This window comes from Protomyctophum bolini (assembly GCF_963924005.1).
Source record: "Protomyctophum bolini genome assembly, chromosome: 8".
Lineage (NCBI taxonomy): Eukaryota > Metazoa > Chordata > Actinopteri > Myctophiformes > Myctophidae > Protomyctophum > Protomyctophum bolini.
This window is the reverse complement of record NC_137869.1, coordinates 14,864,188-14,886,655: the sequence shown is the minus strand read 5'-3', so window position 1 is coordinate 14,886,655 and position 22,468 is coordinate 14,864,188. Positions and strand designations below refer to the sequence as shown.

Here is a 22,468-nt window from a genome sequence, read left to right as displayed (position 1 = left end):
AGTTTATACACAGTACCGGGGGCGCCATTTTCATCATTTGCCAGGAAATATATCTAGAACGCAATGTCGTTTATGTTTGGAACGAGGTTGATGTTTCACCACGAATAAAGGGATCTGTATGAATGAATGAGTGGAGTTTATTTGTTACACGTGTGTAAAGAATCTATAGTATTAAAACTCATTTGGCGCCAAAGCGTCATCTAGTGGAGGACTCACACATGTATTTTTAATGCCGAGCACCATTCGTTTGAAAGCCAATTTGGCTGGAAACTGAGAGTCAGTTCTATGCCAGTTTAGGGATATGAGACGCAAATCATACAGGACACAATTGATCACCGTAATCAATTGATATTAAAAAGGGTCACAAAAGCGATCTCTGCGCCGAGCGCCATTCGAAAACAGGCGTGAAAAGGCGATTTCGGCCATAAATTAGTTAAGGATTCTGCTGCACCCCTGGACTTACGTCACGGCACCCTAGATGATAATGTACTGTACAGTGTACACTACATAATCATTTTGTATAGGCAAAATGCAGCCATCTGGCATTTCCACTGCTATCGCTACAGATAAGATTAGCTATAGATATAGATGTCAGACTTTATATGGCAAGTGATAAACTATAGATTGGAGGGTCTCCCCACCAGTATTTATGGCTGCTGTCTTACATGGAATGCAGATGTGGGACTTCAGCCACGGGCATGATTAGACCTCTACAGAGTTCGGATTTAACACTTACACAAGGTAAGTTATTGTGAATTGTGAGATATTCTGATTACAGGGTATTTCCAGGATAAAAAACGGTAACATAAGGACACTAACACAGTGCCCCTAGACGCACGGACACACTCTCTCTCTCTCTCTCTTTTCCAAGGCCTGGGGCCAATTTAGCTGGTAGATCATTTGTCCTGTGGACAGAGAGATATTTACGTATACCGGTACTTCACAAATTTAAAGAAGATAAGATAACGCATATTACTTTTTATCACGTTCGGCGCCAAGTGTGATAGTCTCCATATGTTCTGGCAGGCTAACAGCACAGGTTGGACACCGGCCGGAGTGATTATGTGTTAGTTAGGCTATTTCTCCCAAGCCCAGCTCTTGTGTACTGCATCTCTGTCACTAAACAGGCTTTTTTGTTTTCAATTAACTTTACTATTGTGTAGTGTTTGGCGAGGGAAACGACAAAAACGTCAAACCTTGGCATCCCGAATTTAGGCAAGTCATTATAGGTAAACATTTGTATCAAAAATAGCACATCTACAAACTCGGCTATTTTGGAAAAAAACTTGAATTCTTTGTAAAATGTTCGAAATGTTTAGAAAAATGTTTGAAAACAGGGCTTATAAATTTAAACATCACAATGGAAATGTTGATTCAATATATATTGGACACCCCTACCGTTAGAGTGATGTTTGACTTTGGTAGACAGTTCCATCTCTTGTATAATAGCTCATAGATCTGTTATGAAAGTTTATAAAAAATAAAAATAAAAGTCAGCACGCTGTGACAGTGGAATATGTGGAATAATTTAGAATATTTTAACACAAATATTTTCTTATGGAGGGGTCGGGGGGTATACAAAATATAATATTTTTAGTCTGTGGCCTAATACATTCACATACACAACAATTTGGGGGTTCCTGACATGACATTTTTTGAGAACCATTAGTGTAGCCTGGTTGGTTCTCAGCCTTTTCAGGGCGTGACCTCCCAAAATATTCATATTTGAACTGGGGACCCCCCATCCTGACAAGCTCTTGGAATTGCAGGAGTTGAGGCATTACATTTTGTTTGACTCGGTTCCACAGATAAATGTTGCGAAAATAGCAGATCTACAAACTACATACTGTAGTTGACACTGGTAGCATGTTTCAGACCAAGTTTGATTTGTTGCTTTCAGCACCCTCTAGTGGACAGAAGGACTACTGTATACACAGAGACAGACAAACATCAGATTTGAATTTAACTTGACAAGAACGGTCAGTCTGAATAACTTTTGGGTTAAAATGTCAGACCATGGTTCAGTGGTCCAGGCACCATGGCTGGTAATCCAGTCTGGCAGTGTACCGCGGGTTCGACTCCCGATCCCGACGGCCTTTACTGCATGTCTTCCCCCCATCTCTCCCCATTTCCTGTCAGCCTATTGTCTATCCCTCCATAAAATATATAAAGGTGAAAGCCACAAAAATGTCAGAGGTCAAGGTAAATAAAGAATACATATCTCGGGTGGAAGAGGCATATATTGACACTTGCCTAGTGTCAGTGGAGATATGCATGGGACATCTTTCTAGTTAGTCCAAGTGGAGATATGCATGGGACATCTTTCTAGTTAGTCCAAGTGGAGATATGCATGGGACATCTTTCTAGTTACAACAGTGCTGTAACTTACACTGTACTTACAGTAGCAGTAGTTCAACTAATAAATATTACTTTGTATATAAATGAAGATACTGGAAACGTTAAATATGTGTCTTGTACCATATTCTATTCCCAGCTAGCTTGACTATTCCCGAAGTTCTATGGATGTGAGTTGGCTGGAAAGTTTGTTCGTGTAGTGAACTGGCTGGAAAGTGAAAATATTTTCCAAAGCTAAACTATTGTGCTATTCAGTAATGGCGTGCACATTTTACCACGCTGACATGACCTGGACTTAAATTAACTATAAAAATGAATGCACCAGGAGTATTGTCCTATAAACAACCACATTCTAAATGCTACCTCTAATGCTTCACATTTCAGTTTGTTGTCATTTTGTTTACTTTGTGTAACAGATGACGTTGGTGTGGGATTTAGCAGCTGTGCTCTAGCTTCTAACATCTTACTGTAGCTACACCTTCCTACTACACCAAACAGCATTATGGTCTGGACGACATGGCAACAGACAGCCATGGTTGATTTGCACTCAGTTGCACTTGCATATAGGCTATTTTAGGTACGTGACACTGGCATCATCATGTAACCAACTATAACGATATAACTCATCCTTCAGAAGACATGACTGAGTATGTGTGGCATATAGTTTTGGCCGTAGTTACTGTATATATTTTTAGATTTAGAGTATTCCAATCCCTGGTCCAATGGTTATGACAGGCTTCTGTGACAAATACAATATAACTTACACCTGGACCTAATGTTTGTAGTCATTCAGGAAAGCTTACAGTGAGCAGCCACAATTCCATGGAAACTGATCCCACACCTTGGTTGGTTTGACATCATAAAGCCCCTGCTGCCACCTAGTGTTCAAAGCAGTGTAACAGCAGGGTCAGGAGGGGAAATCACAACATGTTGTTAGAGCACATGGGAAATGTTGAGTGTTTGTGTGAAATGGCCCAGCTCGCCAGCTGAGAAACAGCTATTGAGGGGAAATAATCTGCATGCTGTTCCAGGCCTCGACTTAACAAACTCCTGTTGTTCCTCAGTTAATTCTGGGAATATTGTCAAATAACATGCACTTTATAAATACAGCACTGCTTCTCCAGACCTGTCGTGGACCTGTCCTGGAGATTGATGGTGGGGTGCAGCATAGAAATTTGATGCTACACCGGCGCGTTTCACCGTTTTAGCGCTCCTTCAGAAGCCTTTACTTGTAATTTATGACACTCTTGTAGCGATAGTTTTTCACTTTCTCCCGGCCGTTTGGTGCCCCACCAAGGTTGGTGCCCTGTTCCGCCGCACCTAAAGCCCTTCCATTAAGCCGTCCCTGTGGTGTGTTTCATGTAACTGTGTACAGAACAATGAGAACATCGTGCTGGCACACTGCAGCACCTAAGCAAACACTCCCCCAAATGAACAGAATTACATTCAGCTGTGTCAAAATTGCTATAGGATAGGGACAATGGGACATTTTCAGAGGTCTGTACTTGACCCTCTCCTCTCCATCCATCCATCCATCTTCAACCGCTTATCTGTAGTCGGGTCATGGGGGCAACAGCTCTACCAGAGAGCTCCAGACTTCCCTCTCTCTGGAGAGGGAAGTCTGGAGCAACATTAGTAACTTCCTCCTGGGGGATCCTGGGGTGTTCCAAGGCCAGTGAGTCGATGTAATACCTCCAACTGTGTCTTGGTCTGCTCCCAGTGGGACGTGCATCGAGGACCTCCTAACCAGGCGAAAAACCAGCGATTCTACTCAGAGTCTCTCTCGCGTGACTGAACTTCTCACCCGATCTCTAAGGGAGATGCCAGCCAGTCGGAGAAAACTCATTTCGGCCGCTTGTATTCACGAATCACGATCTTATTCTTTCGATCATGACCCACACTTCATGACCATAGACGAAGATTGCTCGGTAGACAGAGAGCTTTGCCTTCTGGCTCAGCCCTCTTTTTGGTACAGCGACTGCAATACCGCCCCTGCCGCTCCGATTCTCCGGCTGATCTCTTTCTCCGTCCTCCCCTCACTCGTAACAATACCCCGAGATACTTGAACCCCTTCACCTGGGGTAATGTCTCATTCCCTATTTGGACTGCACTGCGAACCGGTCCAGTGAGAGCTGAAGGTCTTAGACCGATGGTACCATCAGGACCACATCATCTGCAAAAAGCAGTGAAGTCCTCTGAAGACTTCCTCTGAAGTCCCATCGGCGTAAATAGAAAATCTACAAGCTCACAACATGTCATGTTGTGAAGAGTTAGGAGCTTGTAGATCTGCTATTTTCATTCGTTTACAATGACACATCGCCTATTATGACATGCCCAGAATATAGGGATGCTAGTGTTCATGTGGTAAATTTAGACCTGGTACAGTTGATGGTGCTGGATACAGCTCTGCTAGGATAGAAGACTCATGTACTCGTGTCTGATGCCTTCATTCATTCAGCTTCACTTCTATAGTAGTTCTATCTTTCACTTAATGGCAGTGTGTGGTGACTGTAGTCTCTCGTTTCCCTCACAGTAGAACACAACTCACTACATGCTACCTTCATAGATATTCCCCAAGAAGGTGAGGTGAGATGTCGAGAATGGTGAGTGAAAATGCCTCGTCATGACATTGCACACATTCCTGGACCATGGCTCCTGTTGGCCTGGAGACTATTTATACTACAGTGGAGACAGCTCCATATAGCTTAGCAGAGAGATCCATGTCACAGCCACTGCTATTAGGCTACATGCTGTAGTACACAAACTACAAAAAAGATAAACAAAATAAACCACCTGATTCTAACCATCTTGTAAACACAGGATTTCTCTTCCCCTATCACGGCCCTTTCCAGGCCCCCTGCCAAGTGGCCTGTCCAATTACGATACAGTACACGATGCACTAAACGCACAGCCTGGCTAGCACATGAAACATGGCAAAATTGCCCTTGACACAACACAGACTTGTAATCCAGTAGCATTAGAGTCAGAAATCCTTAGACGTGAAGTGATTGCGATGTAGTAAACAACAGAGATGTTGACGGAGACACATCTAGAAACAAGAGAGGCGGAGGAGAAGGGGAAGGGGGGTATTTTTAGTTTAGTAGACAACAGGTCCAAATAACCCAGTTGGAAGAGGCCGCTAATCGTTTCAAACTGAGTAGTTTACATGCATCCAGGCAGAGGCACCTGACAGTGGGTGACCCGACGGAGCCTCTTTTGCAACTGGCCATGGTGCCGGTTAACCAATCCGTTTACGTGGTGTGGAAAATCCCCTTGCTCAATGGCAGGTGTTTCAAGAAGAGGGCACGTCAACACCCAACAGTTACCACCTCCTGGCTATACCTCCCACCTTCGTTTACCCAGCAAGCCTGCTCTTAAACCTCTGGTCAATATCACTGTCCCTTCAATCCAGTGTCCCCTCCATGTCTTCGTCATACGTCATAAGGAACTCATAGTGAACATAGATGAAATGGACAGTGTTTAATGCTGGATAGAGACTTTTTAGTGGAGCCTACTAATTTTGTACTTTGTTTATGTCAATTGTTATTCCATTGGTGACGTGTACAGTCCATTTGTACACACTCTTAAATTAGGATTTTATTGTGTGTAGTGTAACAGGTTTCTGACCAGCTTGAAACATTGTCAAGTATCATCGTAACGGTTTGTTAGAAGAGGACATATTGTATAGTGGACATGGTAGCCAGAGGACAGATAAGATTAAAACGAATTCCAGGAGTCATTATCAAGCTCTCCATGCACAAGGTTCTCTGCGGTGATGCTAATGAAAGTTCCATGTGACCATGACAGAAGAGCCCTGTTTTTTTGTATCCTCATATATCTACTCAGAGTCTATTTGAGCTATCGCTCAAACAGCAGCAGATAGATTGCAACACCCAGCAGGAGCAAGAACACATTTCACCCATGGATGCACACACCATCATAATTTGAACTTGCAGTGGATTGACCTGAGAAAGACAAATTACCTTATGAGAAGGCCTGGGAATGAGGTCACTTCGACAGGCAGCCTCTGTAGACATTTTTAAAGCACAGCTCAAGACCCATTTCTACACCATTGCTTTTAATTGATCTTTTATTTTTTGTTATTCATGTCCTCACTGTATTGCATTACTGCTTGTTTTTAAATGTTTATGCCTTGCTTTTCTTTTTTTCTCATTGCTCTGTAAAGCACTTTGAGCTGCATTTCATGTCATGAAAGGTGCTATACAAATAAAGTTTTATTATTATTATTATTATTATTAATGATTTACACTGTAAAATGCTCTGTTAAATTAACACTCAGGATTTTACTGCATGCGATTGCGATAGACCTCCTCCACCTTCCAGTGGACCATAAAAACCACCTTCATGGTCACTGGACTGAAGGCACACCTATGTGAAGTGAGGGACGCTCTTATCATCACACGTCATCATACATAATCTCATTCTGGCCAATCACAATTTGCGTCCTCACTTTTGTCTTCAATGCTTGTGTTTACACAAAGCCTCAAACTGTCTATGGGAAGTCACTTTGTCTTCAATGTTTATGTTTACACAACACTCGCTCCCCTGCTATTCATTTCAATGGAAGTTGCTCAGTGGAGTTTGAAGCACCCAGAAGACTGCCGGAAGTACAATTATAACTCAATGGCTCGAGCCAGCGGAAGTTAAGAGCAGCCTCAAATTTGAGGTCAGTGACGCACATTACGCACATGAAGTCACTGAACGTCTGTCCACCTCCATGAACGTCCCGGAACGCGCTGCAGTACAACGTTGGCCAGCCGTTCTGGGGGCTTGACTGTAGGTGAACCTTACTAACCAAAGGTCTTATTATGCATACTTTATATTTCTAGTGAACCTTATACTTGGCAATAAAGTCATTCTGACTCTCATGTAGGAAGCATATGTCAAAAGACATTCCAATGCCGCTGTATGAATTTCTCCCATCACTTCATTCACTTCATGTTGATAAGATCAAAGCTTACCTAACCAGCGGCAATGGGTTCCCTGCCACTCTGCACTCCAGACGGATGGGGCTTCCCTCCGCCACCTCCTGGCTCTTCAGCTTCTGGGAGAAGCGAGGTGGGGACAGACCTCCGTCAGTGTGCTGGTACGCTACGGGCCCCGCATCTTCCACCGGGGCCTCGAGCGGGGGCTCCTCAGCTGGCTGGGTCTGCTGTGGCCCCCCGATCTGCTGGCAGAGGGGCTGAGGGGGGGCGACGGAGACCTCGCCCTGGGGAGCCGGCCGCTGACTTCTGGGAGTCAAGTATCCGCTGTCTGGGGACGAGGAGTCCTCGTCTACCTGCTGCTCGAGGCGAGCTGAGCCTTTGAAGATGGACGACAGCTCCTCGATGAACGTGGCGGCACGGCTACAGAACTCGGTGGCCGAGGCTGCCCGGTCGTTCAGCTCCAGGCCTTCATGGACCAGCCTGGGCTTGTCCTGCTTATACACTGGCATGATGGACTTATGGCAGATGAACTTTTCGGGCGCGGGGGCCGGGGCCTGTGTGGTCCTGCCGCCACGGATGGGGACACTATGGCCGAAGGGGACGCTCTCGTCCTGGCAGGGGGCTTTGGTCTGGCGCTGAACACTCTGGCTTTTGCTCAGGTGTTCAGTGGTGTAGGTGGGGGCGATGGAGAGGGTGGGGGGAGAAGGGACTTGTCGGAGAACCAGCTCCGGGGGCAGAGGAACGGGGGACGTCGGGGGCCTCGGGCTCACGGATGCGCCTGATTCGCCGAAGGCCCCCCAGGCCAGGTCCAGGCTGCGGTTTATCTCGTCCGCACTGAGGAAGGCTGTGAGGTCGAAGTCCCCGTCACCGGCATCCAGCTCGGCCATGGAGTCCACGTTGTGCTCCCCATCCGAGGACGCCTCGGAGAACACCCCCCCGTCCCCTTCCAAAGCCCCGCCCCCTGCCGGGTCCTTTAGCAGCAGACAGAGGGGGAGTGGCTGGTTGTGGTTCCAACTCCCGTCCTGCATCCTGAAATGCACACAAAAAAAATAACACCTGTGTGAAGTGAGGGGTGCTCTTAACATCATACATCATCATACATCATCTCATTCTGGCCAATCACAATTTGTGTCCTCACTTTCCGTCTTCACTTTACTGCCCTCACTTTTATCTTCAATATGTACTTTGCTCAGCCAATCAAATCATCTCTATGGGGTGAACAGCCAATCACAAGCCAATGTTTGTGTTCACACAAACCCGGAAGCTGGGTATAGGAGGGGCTAGCGCTTCTCAAAAACATCACTTAGCAGCTACAACAGCACAAACATTCATATAAATATATAATATAAATATATATAAATATCTGTGCAGGTACAGGTATGCCTTGAGATTTATTTGAACTTGGCCTGGACAGTACAAAAAGTTTTGAAAACTTGAAGTCTTATACAGTTCACACGTGATGAGACATCCAGTGGAGGGAAATGACTACTAGACACCATCCTGAAATAAAAGAGCGACCGTCATCATGGTATAAAAACAGACCTGACAATGGCCCTGTTTATGGCCCTCCCAGACAGGGCCATTACAGTTGCAGCAGAATGACTCAGGCTACTCTTCCATGGACACAGCTGGTGGGTGGGCATTAGCGAGAGCCTTTCCAGAGGGCAGAGGGTACATCCATGTCTAAGGGGTGCTAGCACCTCCAATGCATGGCTTTCCGGAATTACGTCATAGGCCAATATGGACTTTTAATGTTTGTTGAGGACCTAATTATACATTTCCTGTCCCGGTAACCCAGATTTTTGGGGGCATGTTGATGTTCTCATATCCGTGAACAATGTAAAATGAAACAATTTATTACAAAATGTACCCCCAAAGACCAGGGTGCCCCTCCACACGAGTGATTTTTCACCCACACAGTGAAATCCTCAGTGTTCATTCAACTCCTAGAGTGCACAAATTGAACCCTTACGCGTCCATTTGGTTTGTGCACTAAATCATGTTTTGTCTCAATATCAAACACACCTGGCTCATTTTGAGATTTTGAAAGAACTGTCTGTATGTGCACTATATGGTTCAACTATGTCCTCCTTCACATGGCAATCCCCGCTTTATCACGCATTATTTGAGGCCACACCACTCACACCGCCATATCGATGTAGACGTGATTTATTTACTTTTTGATTCCAAGATTCCAAAATAGATTTAGCCTTAACATGTCGCCATGCATTAGAAACTTGGGACTTGTGTATGTGATAGATATAGATATATTATAGATATAGATAATTAGATATAGGCTAGAGGTCCTTCCTATATGTTTACAGCTATCTACCCCATAATAGAGAGAGAGGGCATGAACTGAGACGGTATCTCAAGGGTTACCACGAATAAATAGTATGGCTATAAACTGTAGTTTAAGCTCAGACTGTCGCCAAGTGACTTAAGATGCTACATGAGCTATAACAAATTTGAAGATGCAATCTGGCAGACAGACAGACAGACCTTTGATCTATATAAAAAAACCTACTTATCGAAATAGCCTACTGAGGGCAGATAGCTGTCATCCCCTGCCTCTAAAAAACAGCCTTCCCTACAGCCAATTTTGAAGAGGGAAGTAAACCTGCTGATCTTAACCGGCATTTAACTAATATGCAGACTAAATTTAAAGAACGGGGCTATTCTAACACCCAAATTCATAACGCCTCACACAAGATTAACCTGAAACCAGAATTATTCCAGAGACAGCCAGAAAATAAAGAACATTCTATCATCTTCTCCTCCTGCTACTCTAAAGTGGCTGAACATTTTAAGCAGATTATTCAGCATTGGCACATTCTGGGATGTCACACACCGTTAAAAAAAGCTTTTGCCAAACTTCTTTTCTCCTGTGGTCAGAATCTCAGAAACCATTTGGTCAAATCAGATTTATTTTAGCACCTATTCCCACTACAAATGTGGCTCCTGTTCCCAATGTAACAGTACACACATATGCCATAAGTTTAAGGACCCCCATTCGGGCAAAAGCATCCTCATCAGAGGCATAATCACCTGCACTACAAAAGCAGTAATGTATCTACTTACATGTCCGTGTGGCAAGGCATATGTGGGTATGACTACTCGTGAACTTAAAGCTCGCATAGCAGAGCATCGCAGCACTATTAGGTGCAAGAATATGAATTATCCTGTTGCCGCACATTTTGTGGAATCCAACCACCCTGTCTCTTCTCTTCATTATATAGGCATAGAAAAAGTCTCTGTGCCCAGAAGAGGGGGACAAATCGAGAAGTTGTTGTTAAAACGCAAGGCTTTCTGGATTCAATCTCTAAAAACATTGTCCCCATTTGGCCTAAATGTAGACTTTGATCTCAAGCCTTTTTTTTAATAAAAAATAAATAATTATAAAAAATATTTTTTTAACCCTTTTAACCCTATTATTGTTCTCTTCCCTTTCTGATCCACAGATGGCCTACCTACCAGAGGCTTATATTCTGTTTACTTTAGGGGACTTGTGTTAAATACAGGACATATCTCTATTCTTTTTTTTCTTATTATATATTTGTGATCGATTGAACTGTATTGAACTGTTTTGTATTGTATAATTGTTCTTTACTGTGTGGTTCCATCTCTATTTGATATTCCTAAACTGTAATGTATAGACAATATCTTGGAGATATTTATTTGTCTTAGTGACAAGGAATTAACCTCCTAATAACCCAGGAATGTGAGACAGCTGATCCTGATTGCCCGCAACACTATCAGTATGTGATTGGTTGAATGTTTAGCCCTGGCTCTATATACTGTATATGTGATTTTAAATGTTTATCCATACCCTGAAGAAGGCAGTTGTATCTGCCAAAACGTTGGTTCCTACTATCCTGAAAAATAATCGGCACTTTGGCTATCAGTGTGTGCCACTCTTTTGTCTTTTTAAGACTTAACTCTTTAGATGTTTCTGCCGTGAGCTGGCACCACTACTAAGACTGGTGTGTGTTTAGCATCCTCCTGCACAGTGTTGACAAGCAGACTTGCCTGAAGCTCATAAGTGTAATATTTCACCTGGACAAGCGGGGATTGCAGAGCAAAACTGTCCACATAAACTAGGTTAGACGGTATGTTTGTGTGTCGATGTGAGAGTTTTGACACCCTGGCCCTCATGGTGTCCTGAAGACCAGCTGTTGTTATTTTTAATCCCCTGGGCTATGTTTCACAGCAGCACTGCCCGCCCACTAACAGCACAGCAGAGCACAGCACAGGAGAGACACTAACACCACAAGAAAGATCGAGGAACACAAACTCATAGCCATGCATACATAACACTGACACAAACTACAAACTACACAGTAAAATACTCAGTGTTATTAACTCTGATACTGTACGGATGTTACCTTAGTACAGTCTTAGTTATAAACGGGTAAATTAACACTGGTCTTTACTGTTCCAAAGACACAACACGGGAGACTGTACTTGGAAGAGTTTGCTTTCAAACCGGCAATGATCTTAGGAAACTAATCACAGCAAAACAAAAAACGGCAATTAAATATGCATGTGGAATGTTTTTAAATATTAAGATTGATTGATTGATTGATTGGTATGTGAATGGTCACTGTTAGTGACATAACAGGGTGCTAGCCTACTGTGTCTATTCTGTTCAGTTGCATAACTCTATTTAAGTTGTAATAAATGTCTAAATAGACATACTGTGTCTTAAATGTGTAAAAATAAAGTGTCCCTCCAATAAGGCGACTGACATGGCCACTAGCCAATGATGATACTGTGTGGCATGAAAAGAACATTTTCACTTTCACACTGACAAAAAAAGCACAAACCTTTATTTTTGACCAATATTGCTCCTTAATGTTTAGGTCTTGTTTTGTCTTTCTTATAATTTATATAAAAACCAAATTATGACTAAAACCACTAAACTGTTACTAATAATAGGTTTAGAAAGAAATGACATAACCTACCTTTTGTCAAGATATTTGTCCCAATATTTGTCCCAGCCGTCGTGGTTCCAGATTTCTCCTGTAATGGTAATATCAGTGTATACGAGCGTCCCAAACAGAATCGCCTCTTTCCAGAAGAGCAGCCTTTTTGGTCGGGCGGTGAGCAGGAGCACTCAGGTTCAGGGTACAATTGCGTGGTGCCTGCCGAGTGGCCTGCTGTCCCATCTGTCCCAGCCTGTGACGGCTCACTGTGTGGGGGCTATATTTGGGCCCTGGCTCAGGTTTCACAGCTAGAATACTGGAGGAAAAAAGAGAGAAGAGCGAAGAGGGGGGCAAAAGGTAGAGAGGCAAGTGGTGACAATTCTCATAGAAAAAATATGTGCATCAATTATTGTTAGCATCTATTGGACATTTAAATATACAGGATGTAATATTTTACATAATGGACTGCAGTAGTGCAGTAGTGCAGGCTTAGTGCAGCATTATCAAACCACTACAATTGACAGTCATGCAATATTCAAAGGCTTGCTCACCTAGTACCTAGACACAATGTGCATCTGCCAGTAAGTATCATAACCATGAGGGGGTGAAAATACATTAGACTGCTTCTGACAGGCCCTCTTCAGAACTACAGCCCAACCCGGGCCAGATTTTGGGGTCCAATGCCGTTGTTGATAGACTGATTACCGATGTTTTAACCAATATTTTTTCAAAAAGTTACATATTTTCAATAAAAAAAAAAAATTGAGTTTACTGTGACTTTGTACTGGGGCCTGCAGTTTCGAATTGCAGCCACCAGGCTACTTACTATAAGTGCTCTTTGAGAGCGGTTTTGATTGGGATAAATGGCAGTGACCTACTGTAGAGTTGAATGAGGTTGGAAGGGGCCAGCAGAGCATAGACAGACAGTATTGAATCTATTTGTAGGCCACTATCACACAGTACTCTCTCAGAGCTATTCCAGTGCTCCAACAATCTACTGATTACTCTTAAGTGCTAGTTACAAGACCATGGATTTTCCACTGCAACAATGCTGTCAACCTCACTCACACATAGGCTATGGCATATGCCAACCACGCACAGACGCATTGGTATTACTATGTACTTTGTGTGGACAAACTAGACATTAACATATTAATTTAGCAATTTTCTTTCCAAACACACACACACTTACGCAAATTTTTTTCCATTTTCGCAATTTCCGCAATTACCATTTCCGCAATTTCCGCAATTCCGCAATTTGACAAAAACGATGGGTTATAGCCCATGTTTTTTGAAATTTTGAAAAAAAAAGTTAGCCTCGTTTCTCATCATTTTGGACCATGGGCTATAGCCCATATCGTACGGCATACTATGGCACGCCGTTTTTCATCATTTTTGAGGATTTGAAAAAAATGAAAAATGAAAAAAACGGTGGGTTATAGCCCATGTTTTTTGAAATTTTGAAAAAAAAAGTTAGCCTCGTTTCTCATCATTTTGGACTGTGGGCTATAGCCCATATCGTACGGCATACTATGGCACGCCGTTTTTCATCATTTTTGAGGATTTGAAAAAAATTAAAAATTAAAAAAACGGTGGGTTATAGCCCATGTTTTTTTAAATTTTGAAAAAAATAGTTAGCCTCGTTTCTCATCATTTTGGACCGTGGGCTATAGCCCATATCGTACGGCATACTATGGCACGCCGTTTTTCATCATTTTTGAGGATTTGAAAAAAATGAAAAATGAAAAAAAACGGTGGGTTATAGCCCATGTTTTTTGAAATTTTGAAAAAAAAAGTTAGCCTCGTTTCTCATCATTTTGGACCGTGGGCTATAGCCCATATCGTACGGCATACTATGGCACGCCGTTTTTCATCATTTTTGAGGATTTGAAAAAAATGAAAAATGAAAAAAACGGTGGGTTATAGCCCATGTTTTTTGAAATTTTGAAAAAAATAGTTAGCCTCGTTTCTCATCATTTTGGACCGTGGGCTATAGCCCATATCGTACGGCATACTATGGCACGCCGTTTTTCATCATTTTTGAGGATTTGAAAAAAATTAAAAATGGAAAAAACGGTGGGTTATATAGCCCATGTTTTTTGAAATTTTGGAAAAAAAAGTTAGCCTCGTTTCTCATCATTTTGGACCATGGGCTATAGCCCATATCGTACGGCATACTATGGCACGCCGTTTTTCATCATTTTTGAGGATTTGAAAAAAATGAAAAATGAAAAAAACGGTGGGTTATATCCCATGTTTTTTGAAATTTTGAAAAAAATAGTTAGCCTCGTTTCTCATCATTTTGGACCGTGGGCTATAGCCCATATCGTACGGCATACTATGGCACGCCGTTTTTCATCATTTTTGAGGATTTGAAAAAAATGAAAAATGAAAAAAACGGTGGGTTATAGCCCATGTTTTTTGAAATTTTGGAAAAAAAAGTTAGCCTCGTTTCTCATCATTTTGGACCGTGGGCTATAGCCCATATCGTACGGCATACTATGGCACGCCGTTTTTCATTATTTTTGAGGATTTGAAAAAAATGAAAAATGAAAAAAACGGTGGGTTATAGCCCATGTTTTTTGAAATTTTGGAAAAAAAAGTTAGCCTCGTTTCTCATTATTTTGGACCGTGGGCTATAGCCCATATCGTACGGCATACTATGGCACGCCGTTTTTCATCATTTTTGAGGATTTGAAAAAAATGAAAAATGAAAAAAACGGTGGGTTATAGCCCATGTTTTTTTAAATTTAAAAAAAAATAGTTAGTCTCGTTTCTCATCATTTTGGACCGTGGGCTATAGCCCATATCGTACGACATACTATGGCACGCCGTTTTTCATCATTTTTGAGGATTTGAAAAAAATGAAAAATGGAAAAAACGGTGGGTTATAGCCCATGTTTTTTGAAAATTTGAAAAAAAAAGTTAGCCTCGTTTCTCATCATTTTGGACCGTGGGCTATAGCCCATATCGTACGGCATACTATGGCACGCCGTTTTTCATCATTTTTGAGGATTTGAAAAAAATGAAAAATGGAAAAAACGGTGGGTTATAGCCCATGTTTTTTGAAATTTTGAAAAAAAAAGTTAGCCTCGTTTCTCATCATTTTGGACCGTGGGCTATAGCCCATATCGTACGGCATACTATGGCACGCCGTTTTTCATCATTTTTGAGGATTTGAAAAAAATGAAAAATTAAAAAAACGGTGGGTTATAGCCCATGTTTTTTGAAATTTTGAAAAAAAAAGTTAGCCTCGTTTCTCATCATTTTGGACCGTGGGCTATAGCCCATATCGTACGGCATACTATGGCACGCCGTTTTTCATCATTTTTGAGGATTTGAAAAAAATGAAAAATGAAAAAAACGGTGGGTTATAGCCCATGTTTTTTGAAATTTTGAAAAAAAAAGTTAGCCTCGTTTCTCATCATTTTGGACCGTGGGCTATAGCCCATATCGTACGGCATACTATGGCACGCCGTTTTTCATCATTTTTGAGGATTTGAAAAAAATGAAAAATGAAAAAAACGGTGGGTTATAGCCCATGTTTTTTTTAATTTTGAAAAAAAAAGATAGCCTCGTTTCTCATCATTTTGGACCGTGGGCTATAGCCCATATCGTACGGCATACTATGGCACGCCGTTTTTCATCATTTTTGAGGATTTGAAAAAAATGAAAAATGAAAAAAAACGGTGGGTTATAGCCCATGTTTTTTGAAATTTTGAAAAAAAAAGTTAGCCTCGTTTCTCATCATTTTGGACTGTGGGCTATAGCCCATATCGTACGGCATACTATGGCACGCCGTTTTTCATCATTTTTGAGGATTTGAAAAAAATGAAAAATTAAAAAAACGGTGGGTTATAGCCCATGTTTTTTGAAATTTTGAAAAAAATAGTTAGCCTCGTTTCTCATCATTTTGGACCGTGGGCTATAGCCCATATCGTACGGCATACTATGGCACGCCGTTTTTCATCATTTTTGAGGATTTGAAAAAAATGAAAAATGAAAAAAAACGGTGGGTTATAGCCCATGTTTTTTGAAATTTTGAAAAAAAAAGTTAGCCTCGTTTCTCATCATTTTGGACCGTGGGCTATAGCCCATATCGTACGGCATACTATGGCACGCCGTTTTTCATCATTTTTGAGGATTTGAAAAAAATGAAAAATGAAAAAAACGGTGGGTTATAGCCCATGTTTTTTGAAATTTTGAAAAAAATAGTTAGCCTCGTTTCTCATCATTTTGGACCGTGGGCTATAGCCCATATCGTACGGCATACTATGGCACGCCGTTTTTCATCATTTTTGAGGATTTGAAAAAAATTTAAAATGGAAAAAACGGTGGGTTATAGCCCATGTTTTTTGAAATTTTGGAAAAAAAAGTTAGCCTCGTTTCTCATCATTTTGGACCATGGGCTATAGCCCATATCGTACGGCATACTATGGCACGCCGTTTTTCATCATTTTTGAGGATTTGAAAAAAATGAAAAATGAAAAAAACGGTGGGTTATAGCCCATGTTTTTTGAAATTTTGAAAAAAATAGTTAGCCTCGTTTCTCATCATTTTGGACCGTGGGCTATAGCCCATATCGTACGGCATACTATGGCACGCCGTTTTTCATCATTTTTGAGGATTTGAAAAAAATGAAAAATTAAAAAAACGGTGGGTTATAGCCCATGTTTTTTGAAATTTTGAAAAAAAAAGTTAGCCTCGTTTCTCATCATTTTGGACCGTGGGCTATAGCCCATATCGTACGGCATACTATGGCACGCCGTTTTTCATCATTTTTGAGGATTTGAAAAAAATGAAAAATGAAAAAAACGGTGGGTTATAGCCCATGTTTTTTGAAATTTTGAAAAAAAAAGTTAGCCTCGTTTCTCATCATTTTGGACCGTGGGCTATAGCCCATATCGTACGGCATACTATGGCACGCCGTTTTTCATCATTTTTGAGGATTTGAAAAAAATGAAAAATGAAAAAAACGGTGGGTTATAGCCCATGTTTTTTTTAATTTTGAAAAAAAAAGATAGCCTCGTTTCTCATCATTTTGGACCGTGGGCTATAGCCCATATCGTACGGCATACTATGGCACGCCGTTTTTCATCATTTTTGAGGATTTGAAAAAAATGAAAAATGAAAAAAAACGGTGGGTTATAGCCCATGTTTTTTGAAATTTTGAAAAAAAAAGTTAGCCTCGTTTCTCATCATTTTGGACTGTGGGCTATAGCCCATATCGTACGGCATACTATGGCACGCCGTTTTTCATCATTTTTGAGGATTTGAAAAAAATGAAAAATTAAAAAAACGGTGGGTTATAGCCCATGTTTTTTGAAATTTTGAAAAAAATAGTTAGCCTCGTTTCTCATCATTTTGGACCGTGGGCTATAGCCCATATCGTACGGCATACTATGGCACGCCGTTTTTCATCATTTTTGAGGATTTGAAAAAAATGAAAAATGAAAAAAAACGGTGGGTTATAGCCCATGTTTTTTGAAATTTTGAAAAAAAAAGTTAGCCTCGTTTCTCATCATTTTGGACCGTGGGCTATAGCCCATATCGTACGGCATACTATGGCACGCCGTTTTTCATCATTTTTGAGGATTTGAAAAAAATGAAAAATGAAAAAAACGGTGGGTTATAGCCCATGTTTTTTGAAATTTTGAAAAAAATAGTTAGCCTCGTTTCTCATCATTTTGGACCGTGGGCTATAGCCCATATCGTACGGCATACTATGGCACGCCGTTTTTCATCATTTTTGAGGATTTGAAAAAAATTTAAAATGGAAAAAACGGTGGGTTATAGCCCATGTTTTTTGAAATTTTGGAAAAAAAAGTTAGCCTCGTTTCTCATCATTTTGGACCATGGGCTATAGCCCATATCGTACGGCATACTATGGCACGCCGTTTTTCATCATTTTTGAGGATTTGAAAAAAATGAAAAATGAAAAAAACGGTGGGTTATAGCCCATGTTTTTTGAAATTTTGAAAAAAATAGTTAGCCTCGTTTCTCATCATTTTGGACCGTGGGCTATAGCCCATATCGTACGGCATACTATGGCACGCCGTTTTTCATCATTTTTGAGGATTTGAAAAAAATGAAAAATGAAAAAAAACGGTGGGTTATAGCCCATGTTTTTTGAAATTTTGGAAAAAAAAGTTAGCCTCGTTTCTCATCATTTTGGACCGTGGGCTATAGCCCATATCGTACGGCATACTATGGCACGCCGTTTTTCATTATTTTTGAGGATTTGAAAAAAATGAAAAATGAAAAAAACGGTGGGTTATAGCCCATGTTTTTTGAAATTTTGGAAAAAAAAGTTAGCCTCGTTTCTCATCATTTTGGACCGTGGGCTATAGCCCATATCGTACGGCATACTATGGCACGCCGTTTTTCATCATTTTTGAGGATTTGAAAAAAATGAAAAATGAAAAAAACGGTGGGTTATAGCCCATGTTTTTTGAAATTAAAAAAAAAATAGTTAGTCTCGTTTCTCATCATTTTGGACCGTGGGCTATAGCCCATATCGTACGACATACTATGGCACGCCGTTTTTCATCATTTTTGAGGATTTGAAAAAAATGAAAAATGAAAAAAACGGTGGGTTATAGCCCATGTTTTTTGAAATTTTGAAAAAAATAGTTAGCCTCGTTTCTCATCATTTTGGACCGTGGGCTATAGCCCATATCGTACGGCATACTATGGCACGCCGTTTTTCATCATTTTTGAGGATTTGAAAAAAATGAAAAATGAAAAAAACGGTGGGTTATAGCCCATGTTTTTTGAAATTTTGGAAAAAAAAGTTAGCCTCGTTTCTCATCATTTTGGACCGTGGGCTATAGCCCATATCGTACGGCATACTATGGCACGCCGTTTTTCATTATTTTTGAGGATTTGAAAAAAATGAAAAATGAAAAAAACGGTGGGTTATAGCCCATGTTTTTTGAAATTTTGGAAAAAAAAGTTAGCCTCGTTTCTCATCATTTTGGACCGTGGGCTATAGCCCATATCGTACGGCATACTATGGCACGCCGTTTTTCATCATTTTTGAGGATTTGAAAAAAATGAAAAATGAAAAAAACGGTGGGTTATAGCCCATGTTTTTTTAAATTTAAGAAAAAATAGTTAGTCTCGTTTCTCATCATTTTGGACCGTGGGCTATAGCCCATATCGTACGACATACTATGGCACGCCGTTTTTCATCATTTTTGAGGATTTGAAAAAAATGAAAAATGGAAAAAACGGTGGGTTATAGCCCATGTTTTTTGAAAATTTGAAAAAAAAAGTTAGCCTCGTTTCTCATCATTTTGGACCGTGGGCTATAGCCCATATCGTACGGCATACTATGGCACGCCGTTTTTCATCATTTTTGAGGATTTGAAAAAAATGAAAAATGGAAAAAACGGTGGGTTATAGCCCATGTTTTTTGAAATTTTGAAAAAAAAAGTTAGCCTCGTTTCTCATCATTTTGGACCGTGGGCTATAGCCCATATCGTACGGCATACTATGGCACGCCGTTTTTCATCATTTTTGAGGATTTGAAAAAAATGAAAAATGAAAAAAACGGTGGGTTATAGCCCATGTTTTTTGAAATTTTGAAAAAAAAAGTTAGCCTCGTTTCTCATCATTTTGGACCGTGGGCTATAGCCCATATCGTACGGCATACTATGGCACGCCGTTTTTCATTATTTTTGAGGATTTGAAAAAAATGAAAAATGAAAAAAACGGTGGGTTATAGCCCATGTTTTTTGAAATTTTGAAAAAAAAAGTTAGCCTCGTTTCTCATCATTTTGGACCGTGGGCTATAGCCCATATCGTACGGCATACTATGGCACGCCGTTTTTCATCATTTTTGAGGATTTGAAAAAAATGAAAAATGAAAAAAACGGTGGGTTATAGCCCATGTTTTTTTTAATTTTGAAAAAAAAGATAGCCTCGTTTCTCATCATTTTGGACCGTGGGCTATAGCCCATATCGTACGGCATACTATGGCACGCCGTTTTTCATCATTTTTGAGGATTTGAAAAAAATGAAAAATGGAAAAAACGGTGGGTTATAGCCCATGTTTTTTGAAATTTTGGAAAAAAAAGTTAGCCTCGTTTCTCATCATTTTGGACCATGGGCTATAGCCCATATCGTACGGCATACTATGGCACGCCGTTTTTCATCATTTTTGAGGATTTGAAAAAAATGAAAAATGAAAAAAACGGTGGGTTATAGCCCATGTTTTTTGAAATTTTGAAAAAAATAGTTAGCCTCGTTTCTCATCATTTTGGACCGTGGGCTATAGCCCATATCGTACGGCATACTATGGCACGCCGTTTTTCATCATTTTTGAGGATTTGAAAAAAATTAAAAATGGAAAAAACGGTGGGTTATAGCCCATGTTTTTTGAAATTTTGGAAAAAAAAGTTAGCCTCGTTTCTCATCATTTTGGACCATGGGCTATAGCCCATATCGTACGGCATACTATGGCACGCCGTTTTTCATCATTTTTGAGGATTTGAAAAAAATGAAAAATGAAAAAAACGGTGGGTTATAGCCCATGTTTTTTGAAATTTTGAAAAAAATAGTTAGCCTCGTTTCTCATCATTTTGGACCGTGGGCTATAGCCCATATCGTACGGCATACTATGGCACGCCGTTTTTCATCATTTTTGAGGATTTGAAAAAAATGAAAAATGAAAAAAACGGTGGGTTATAGCCCATGTTTTTTGAAATTTTGGAAAAAAAAGTTAGCCTCGTTTCTCATCATTTTGGACCGTGGGCTATAGCCCATATCGTACGGCATACTGTGGCACGCCGTTTTTCATCATTTTTGAGGATTTGAAAAAAATGAAAAATGAAAAAAACGGTGGGTTATAGCCCATGTTTTTTGAAATTTTGAAAAAAAAAGTTAGCCTCGTTTCTCATCATTTTGGACCGTGGGCTATAGCCCATATCGTACGGCATACTATGGCACGCCGTTTTTCATCATTTTTGAGGATTTGAAAAAAATGAAAAATGAAAAAAACGGTGGGTTATAGCCCATGTTTTTTTTAATTTTGAAAAAAAAGATAGCCTCGTTTCTCATCATTTTGGACCGTGGGCTATAGCCCATATCGTACGGCATACTATGGCACGCCGTTTTTCATCATATTTGAGGATTTGAAAAAAATTAAAAATGGAAAAAACGGTGGGTTATAGCCCATGTTTTTTGAAATTTTGGAAAAAAAAGTTAGCCTCGTTTCTCATCATTTTGGACCATGGGCTATAGCCCATATCGTACGGCATACTATGGCACGCCGTTTTTCATCATTTTTGAGGATTTGAAAAAAATGAAAAATGAAAAAAACGGTGGGTTATAGCCCATGTTTTTTGAAATTTTGAAAAAAATAGTTAGCCTCGTTTCTCATCATTTTGGACCGTGGGCTATAGCCCATATCGTACGGCATACTATGGCACGCCGTTTTTCATCATTTTTGAGGATTTGAAAAAAATGAAAAATGAAAAAAACGGTGGGTTATAGCCCATGTTTTTTGAAATTTTGGAAAAAAAAGTTAGCCTCGTTTCTCATCATTTTGGACCGTGGGCTATAGCCCATATCGTACGGCATACTATGGCACGCCGTTTTTCATTATTTTTGAGGATTTGAAAAAAATGAAAAATGAAAAAAACGGTGGGTTATAGCCCATGTTTTTTGAAATTTTGGAAAAAAAAGTTAGCCTCGTTTCTCATCATTTTGGACCGTGGGCTATAGCCCATATCGTACGGCATACTATGGCACGCCGTTTTTCATCATTTTTGAGGATTTGAAAAAAATGAAAAATGAAAAAAACGGTGGGTTATAGCCCATGTTTTTTGAAATTTTGAAAAAAATAGTTAGCCTCGTTTCTCATCATTTTGGACCGTGGGCTATAGCCCATATCGTACGGCATACTATGGCACGCCGTTTTTCATCATTTTTGAGGATTTGAAAAAAATGAAAAATGAAAAAAACGGTGGGTTATAGCCCATGTTTTTTGAAATTTTGAAAAAAAAAGTTTGCCTCGTTTCTCATCATTTTGGACCGTGGGCTATAGCCCATATCGTACGGCATACTATGGCACGCCGTTTTTCATCATTTTTGAGGATTTGAAAAAAATGAAAAATTAAAAAAACGGTGGGTTATATCCCATGTTTTTTGAAATTTTGAAAAAAAAAGTTAGCCTCGTTTCTCATCATTTTGGACCGTGGGCTATAGCCCATATCGTACGGCATACTATGGCACGCC

The 22,468-nt window shown here is 40.4% G+C and overlaps 1 protein-coding gene across 6 annotated transcripts in view; it reads right to left on the bottom strand.

Annotated features, from left to right (window-relative positions):
• The window catches only part of palld (palladin, cytoskeletal associated protein), a 105,135-nt gene extending 92,717 nt beyond the window's left edge, over positions 1–12,418 (bottom strand). For 3 of the 6 annotated variants that reach the window (XM_080771191.1, XM_080771193.1, XM_080771194.1), the window contains exons 1-2: positions 12,266–12,418; positions 7,338–8,330 (exon numbers count right to left, since the gene is read on the bottom strand). In XM_080771191.1, the coding sequence (XP_080627317.1) occupies positions 7,338–8,329 (992 nt within the window). In that variant the 5' untranslated portion in view covers position 8,330; positions 12,266–12,418. The remainder of the gene's footprint in view (positions 1–7,337; positions 8,331–12,265) is intronic. The other 3 variants (XM_080771192.1, XM_080771195.1, XM_080771196.1) reach the window with 1 other exon arrangement.
• Positions 12,419–22,468: the final 10,050 nt, after the last annotated feature.